The sequence below is a fragment of the Eptatretus burgeri genome, chromosome 18 (assembly GCF_056783735.1).
Source record: "Eptatretus burgeri isolate ZD-2024b chromosome 18, Ebu_testis_v1, whole genome shotgun sequence".
NCBI classification, from domain to species: domain Eukaryota; kingdom Metazoa; phylum Chordata; class Myxini; order Myxiniformes; family Myxinidae; genus Eptatretus; species Eptatretus burgeri.
In genome coordinates this window covers 37575507-37583215 of record NC_140978.1, presented here as the reverse complement: position 1 = coordinate 37583215, position 7709 = coordinate 37575507, and the positions used below count along the sequence as shown (strand labels likewise).

At 52.6% G+C, this 7709-nt stretch overlaps 1 protein-coding gene across 1 annotated transcript; it reads left to right on the top strand.

Moving 5' to 3' along the window:
- Window positions 1–3049: 3049 nt before the first annotated feature.
- On the top strand, window positions 3050–6579 carry LOC147008905 (U8 snoRNA-decapping enzyme-like). Its single transcript, XM_085864563.1, has 3 exons — window positions 3050–4168; window positions 5476–5754; window positions 5855–6579. Exons 1-3 carry the CDS (start codon window positions 3905–3907, stop codon window positions 6053–6055), a joined length of 744 nt encoding a protein of 247 aa, XP_085720689.1. The 5' UTR covers window positions 3050–3904; the 3' UTR covers window positions 6056–6579.
- Window positions 6580–7709: the final 1130 nt, after the last annotated feature.

Sequence of the window (7709 nt, the reverse complement as noted above, 5' to 3'; positions counted from 1 at the left end):
TACCAGTGGTTCCCTGGTTATCTTATCCAGCCACGACTGGGTGAGCGAGCGCCCAGGAGTATTGCGACTACGTTTTGATATTGCCCTTTGGAATGTATTTAGTAGCTGCGGTTGTGATAATCATATTGAACTGTTTGATGTGGTGTGTGTTTGTTGGTGTGGATCATTCAATATCTATCTATTATTCTAGCAATATCTGTGTGTGTGTGTCTGTCTGTGTCCGATCTAATTGGTCTGATCTAATTGAAACTTGCCAGGAATATTGCTGGGGACCCGCGGATGTGCCTTTTCAAGGTTTGATATTAATCGGACAAGCGGTTCCCAAGTTACGGTCATTTATTTGCCAACCAATAACAGGACACGGTGCTCTGACGTCATGATTGGCGTCACAATTCTTCATTTTATTATTAGAATTATTTTTTTTGCACGTACGGCCACACACGTACGTGCACGCGAGAGCGAAGGAATGGCCTGTGTGTTTGTTGTTTCTGGCACGCGTTTGGCACAGGTTTTTTTTTTTTTGCACGTACAGGCACGCACTAGTAAATAATAACTCCAGCAGTCTCTGTGTGTCTGTCTGTATGTGTGTCTGTATTGTGTCTGAGACCGCCGTTTCTCGACGACCACTGGTCCGATCTGATTGAAACTTACCAGGTATATTGCTGGGGACCTGAGGATGTGCCTTTTCAAGGTTTGATATTAATCGGACAAGCGGTTCCAAAGTAATGGCCATTTATTTGCCAACCAATGACAGGAAACGGTGCTATGACATTACTATTGACGTCACAATGAATGTTTTTTTTTTGCACTATTGACGTCACAATTCTTCTTCTTCTTCTTCTTTGTTTGATATGACGTCACAATTGACGCTGGGGACCTGAGTACGTGCCTTTTCAAGGTTTGATATCGCTCTTCATCCGTTTCAACTGTTTCCCAAGGTTTGAAAGCTGTTTTTTTCCCAAGGTTTGAATTAATTGCTCAAATTATTAATTAATCCCAAGGTTTGAATTTTCCCAAGGGAAAGAGCTGTTTCCCAAGGGTTTGAATTAATTGTTGTGCTTGGTAGACATTTGTGAATACATTTACAGAGAGAGGGGGGGGGAGAGGGGTGAGAGAGGAGGGCGAGAGAGGGGAGGAGAGACGGGGTGAGAGAGAGGGGCATCACAATTCAAGAGAGGAGGGGTGAGAGAGGGGGCATCACAATTCAAGAGAGGAGGGGGGAGAGAGTGGGGGGGGGAGAGAGAGGGGGGGCAAGAGAGGGGGGGCGTCACAATTCTTCTTCTTCGTTTGATATGACGTCACAATTGACGCTTGGGACCTGAGTATGTTTCCCAGGTGTTTCCCAAGTTATGGCCATTTATGATACGGTTGATCCGATCTAATTGAAACAATGCCCCAATCCAGTCGTCCTTTACCAGAGCGAAGGAACGAAGCTGCACGTACGGGCACGCACCTATGGGCCCACACTTGTAAAAATAATTCCAGCAATCTCTGTGTGTGTCTGCGACCGCCGTTTCTCGACAAGCACTGGTCCGATCTGATTGAAACTTGCCAGGAATATTGTTGGAGATCTGATGATGTGCCTTTTCAAGGTTTGATATTAATCGGACAAGCGGTTCCCAAGTTACGGCCATTTATTTATCAACAAATGACAGGACGCGGTGCGATGACGTCACTATTAATGTTTTTTTTTTTTTTTGCACGTACGGGCATGTACTAGTTCAATATAAATAACGAATTTAATTGGCAATGGTTTGGCCTCGACTGTTTGGTTGGTGATTGTTTACCCAGTGTGTAGTTTTGGAGAAGATAGCAAATAGATCATTTTGGGGGAGGGGGGGGTGCCAACCTCCACCAATGTAGACTCCCTTAATGAGCGCAGATTGTGATGCGGTCAATACATCTTCGTTCGGCATCAGATATGAAGCTTTTGGCCAAGTTTCATCAAAATCGTTGTGGTTGGTTCAAGCGATAATGACTCAAGTGTTAACGGACGGACTCACTCACTCACTCATCTTCAGACACTGATCGATCGCACAAGCTCACCTGACTAAAGTCCAGGTGAGATAAAGCCCTGAGCGCTCATTTGGTATAATAATGATACCGAGGAGGAAGTCACCGTGGGGACGGCATCAGCAAAATGTACCAACGAACCAATCAATGTTCGAGCAAATACCGATTTGGGGGCGTGGGGGAACCTCCCCCATTCATCTTTCAACCCCAATTGTTTTATGTCGTGAACAAACTGGTCCACACAGGTGATGAAGGCTGTGGTGAAGTTTCATTGAAATCGTATGTGTAGTTTCAGAGAAGTTTCACGGACGGACGACGCGCCGTCCAATGAGCTCCCGGAAACGACGGTCAAGGTGAGCTAAAAACGGCGCGAAAGAAATTGCAGCGAACTGCATTTATACACCGCTCGAAAGTGAAGTTGCCAATTTTTTTTTCATAAAAAGAGTTATCAACCGTAAATGTGCATTGAAACGGACGTACTTGGTATTTTTCTTGTCGAAAAAATAAATTTTGACGATGTTTACACATATTTTCCTTCACCGCTCTCATTCTCCCCCACCCGCCGCGGGGAATTATTGTGTCACACGTTGTGACCACAGTGCGGTCATTCTTGTCGCTTCGTGTACGTGACCCAGGTTATTTTTCATTTTCTCGAGCGATTGAAGTAGCCGTCTGTTGCCGATACACCGCCCAAATGAAGGGCCTTGTCAGAAGAATGTGCTGTGCACTTGGAACAATATCACCCGCAAAGTGGGTCGCCGTGCAAGTATTATAAATGATGTGTGGTGGGGGGGGGGCTGTGTATAAAGGTCGGCTTGTATAAAAAGTCACGTGAGGTTCTCGCTGGCTATTTGCATTTCGTTCATTGAACGATCTTTACCGTCATTTTCACCTTTCAGGCGACAATGAATAATTTTATGTTCTTTCTGCAAAAGAAAGTATGAAGGAAGTGGTGAGGAGGTTTCATTTAATTATATCTCGACCTTTGACCCGCCGATTGAGGCCTGTGCGTTGTGTTGTGTTGTGGTGTGTCTGAGAGAGCCAGCTAAAGCGGGACGGAGAAGAAGTAAAGCGGGACGGAGAGGGAGAGGTAAATCTGGACGGAGAGAGCCAGGTAAATCTTTACGGGGAGAGCCAGGTAAATCTGGACGGAGGTGAGTTAAATCTGGACGGGGAGAGCCAGGTAAATCTGGACGGGGAGAGCCAGGTAAATCTGGACGGGGAGAGCCAGGTAAATCTGGACGGGGAGAGCCAGGTAAATCTGGACGGAGGTGAGTTAAAGCTGGACGGAGAGAGCCAGGTAAATCTGGACGGAGAGAGCCAGGTAAATCTTTACGGGGAGAGCCAGGTAAATCTGGACGGAGGTGAGTTAAAGCTGGACGGAGAGAGCCAGGTAAATCTGGACGGAGAGAGCCAGGTAAATCTGGACGGAGAGAGCCAGGTAAATCTGGACGGAGAGAGCCAGGTAAATCTGGACGGAGAGAGCCAGGTAAAGCTGGACGGAGAGAGCCAGGTAAAGCTGGACGGAGAGAGCCAGGTAAAGCTGGACGGAGAGAGCCAGGTAAAGCTGGACGGAGAGAGCCAGGTAAAGCTGGACGGAGAGAGCCAGGTAAAGCTGGACGGAGAGAGCCAGGTAAAGCTGGACGGAGAGAGCCAGGTAAAGCTGGACGGAGAGAGCCAGGTAAAGCTGGACGGAGAGAGCCAGGTAAAGCTGGACGGAGAGAGCCAGGTAAAGCTGGACGGAGAGAGCCAGGTAAAGCTGGACGGAGAGAGCCAGGTAAAGCTGGACGGAGAGAGCCAGGTAAAGCTGGACGGAGAGAGCCAGGTAAAGCTGGACGGAGAGAGCCAGGTAAAGCTGGATGGAGAGAGCCAGGTAAAGCTGGACAGGGTGATGAAGAGAAGGGAGCAGGGAGAGAAACAGGGTGATGATACCGTTGGGGACAGGAGCAGAGAGAAGAACAGGGATTGTGAGGAACAGGACAAAGACCAGAGGAAAATGGAGATTGAATCGGTTGCCAGGGTCCATCAAATGGTTTCACTGACTCGAGAAGACAGTCTCCGTCTCTCGGGACACCGGCACGCCTGCCATGCCATGATCTTCGCTTCCTGTCCTGATAAGGTCTTCGGAAAGATCCCTGTGCGTTACGCTGTGCTGGTATGTCTGTTTGTCACTCAAGTGATCTTCGCCCCTCCGGGCACGCACCGCGCTTTGCCTTCCCTCTTCACACCCCCCCTCCCAGCACACATCATGCTTCACCATCCCTCTTCGCCCCTCCCGGCACACACCATGCTTCGCTATCCCACTTCGCTATCCCACTTCGCCATCCCACTTCGCCTTCCCGGCACACACCGTGCTTCACCATCCCTTTTCACCCCTGCCCCGCCTTCACCCCTCCCGGCGCACGCCCCCGCCATCTCCCCTCCCGGCGCGCGCCCCCCGCCATCTCCGCTCCCAGCGCACAGCCCCCGCCATCTCCCTCCCGGCGCACACCCCCCGCCATCTTCCCTCCCGGCGCACGCCCCTGCCATCTCCCCTCCCGGCGCACGCCCCCGTCATCTCCCCTCCCGGCGCACGCCCCCGTCATCTCCCCTCCCGGCGCACGCCCCCGTCATCTCCGCTCCCGGCGCACACCCCCCGCCATCTCCCTCCCGGCGCACACCCCCACCATCTCCCCTCCCGGCGCACGCCCCCGCCATCTCCCCTCCCGGCGCACGCCCCCGCCATCTCCGCTCCCGGCGCACGCCCCCGTCATCTCCCCTCCCGGCGCACGCCCCGCCATCTCCCCTCCCGGCGCACACCCCCGCCATCTCCCCTCCCGGCGCACCCCCCCCGCCATCTCCCCTCCGGCGCACGCCCCCCCGCCATCTCCCCTCCGGCGCACGCCCCCCCGCCATCTCCCCTCCGGCGCACGCCCCCACTATCTCCCCTCAGGCGCACGCCCCGCCATCTCCCCTCCGGTGCACGCCTCCCGCCATCTCCCCTCCCGGCGCACGCCCCCGCCATCTCCCCTCCCGGCGCACGCCCCGCCATCTCCCCTCCTGCGCACGCCCCCGCCATCTCCCCTCAGGCGCACGCCCCGCCATCTCCCCTCCGGCGCACGCCCCCCGCCATCTCCCCTCTCGGCGCACCCCCCCCCACCTTCTCGCTTCCCGGCGCACGGCCCGTCCGTCCGTGGGCGCGAGCCGCGCCCCTGGCTTTGGTCCGTGTGCGCGCCCCCGGCTTCGGCCCGTCCGTCCGTGTGCGCGAGCCACTCCCCCGGCTTCGGCCTGTCTGTCCGTGCGCACAAGCCGCGCCCCCGGCTTCGGCCCGTCCGTCCGTGCGCACGAGCCACGCCCCGTCTTCGGCCCGTCCGTCCGTGTGCGCGAGCCGCTCCCCCGGCTTCGGCCTGTCTGTCCGTGCGCACGAGCCGCGCCCCCGGCTTCGGCCCGTCCGAGCGCAATTTTTTCCTCACTATTCTGCAGATGCAAATGCGTTTTGATGGACGTCTTGGCTTCCCTGGTGGTTTTGTGGATTCTCGTGATGGATTCTTGGAAGCTGGTCTTAATCGGGAACTCTCTGAAGAGTTGGGACTCCAGCCAGGCTTACTGTGCCTCACAGAGCGTGAACATGTACTTGCACACGTGTTGCCGCTGCACCGAGACCGTCCTGTTGTGGCGCACTTCTACATGAGGGAGTTGTCACTAATGCAGCTGCGTGATGTTGAGAGGGCAGCATTGAGAGCCTGTGAATATGGAGCTGAGGTGCCTGGCAGGGGTTCATTCCGTTTTAGATAGTTTGCTGATGGGATATGAATTCCCATTGTTAAAGTCCCTCACCGTTGGTTTCTTTGCTTCCTTCCAGGTGATGGGAATGGTTAGAGTCCCCTTGTACACCCTTCGTGATGGTGTGAGCGGACTGCCTGCATTCCTGTGCAATTCTTTTGCTGGTACAGCACGTGAGCAGCTGCTTTGGGCGCTTGCAGCACGGCGCCTACTTCCACCTGGCCGCCTGCGAGAGGCCTGCGAGATTGCTCGGGTCCCAGTCCCAGCTCTTGCTCTCTAACCATCCCCCTTTTCCTGCCCCTACGATTGGCTGCTGGACCCCTTCCTGCATCTGCCACTCAGACTTTGTCAAAGCTCGTGCATCACCTTGCGTTTCGCACAAATCTGCTCCGAAGACTCCGCACACGCACACACCCAGCAGTGGTGGATATGGTTTTTCTTTTTCATCCCCAAACTTATTTGCGACTTTTTCTTTTACTCCATGGGATTTGACTTCTGTGACAGATGCGTTTGACTGCCATTTTGAGTGATGGTGATTTTGTCAATTTAATGCAGTTGCTTCGCCTTTCGAATGCAGCTCGTTTTTTTTTTTGGTGGAAGACCTTGTTTCTTTTTGTTTCTTTTTTCATGTGGAATATAAGGATAGAAAAATGAGTTTAAAGAAACGTCTTGACATTTGGAATGTTGTCGTTGAGAGGGTGGAGATGTACACAAAGAATGCAAGACGGCTGATAGGTTATGTGACATACTCGAATATTTACATCGGTTATTGTTGTCCTTTGTTATTAAAATGTGCTTGCAGGACATTCGAACGTTTGTGTATATGTATATATGTATGTATATATGTATGTATGTATGTATAATATATATATATATATATATATATATATATATATATATATATATATATATATATATATATATATATATATATATATTGTTACAGCTGTGGAAATTCGCAGAGCACCATATAGGTCCTTAGAACAGTTATGCCGGTAAGTCTGTGTTCAGATAGATTTCCCCACCGTTGTCTAATGGGATTTATTCGTGTGATCAGGGCTGTGATCTTTGAGCTAGCCGTTTTTCTTTTGCTATTGTTATTTTGGACCAACCGCTTCACAACCACCACCTCCACCACCAACATCGCTCTCATCAACCGCTTCACAACAACCACCACCAACACCTCCACCACCGCATTCACACAAGCGCCTAACCACACCACCCTCACGACCACCACACAACGCCAATCACGCCACTATTACAACAACCACGATCACCCCAACCACGATCGCTTCAACCACCAACCACAACAACCATGCCGCCTCAACCACCACCGCGTTTTCTACCTCGGCACACGGTTGCCAGAGGCCTGGCCTTCGTCGAGGGAAAGCAGGTGGCCCCCGTTCCTCCCCTCCCCCGAACGAATGGCATATCCGCGGTGGATTTCAGCCTGCGAGGGACAAAGAGAAGAACCAAGACAATTACCGTGGCGGCGGCGCGCCCCTAATTTGGCGGGAAAACGCTTTTTTCTGGAAGTTTCCCGCGTGTTCTGGAAGGTAGGGAGGGAGTTAAAAAGGGCCGGGGCTAGAATATAAAGCGGAGGAACACGAGCGCTGAGAAAAAGAGTGCAAGAGTCGTGACCATTGACACAAGGATCGGAGTCGAGGTGGCGAGAGAGTCTCGGGTGTGGTGCTGAGGAGGATCAGGAACGAGGTGGCAGGATCGTGTGCGCTGAGGGGATTGCGAGGAGGGCGCTCTGTATCGCGCTCTCGTTCGCAGGGTTGTCGAGTCGGAAGAGACGCCAGCGGTGAAGGCTGGGTCTGGAGAACGGAGCCCAAGACTTCACAACCCGGTCCCGTTTTCCTTTTCATTTTCTTTTGGGCTTTTGTATGTGTGTTTGTGGCACCGTCTATAAGTAACACTGTTAAAGTGCC

Coding starts and splice junctions, on each gene's coding strand:
- LOC147008905 (XM_085864563.1), top strand. CDS start 3,905: ATGAAGAGAAGGGAGCAGGGAGAGAAACAGGGTGATGATACCGTTGGG. Junction 4,169..5,475: donor CTGTGCGTTACGCTGTGCTG/GTATGTCTGTTT, acceptor ACTATTCTGCAG/ATGCAAATGCGTTTTGATGG. Junction 5,755..5,854: donor CCTGTGAATATGGAGCTGAG/GTGCCTGGCAGG, acceptor GCTTCCTTCCAG/GTGATGGGAATGGTTAGAGT.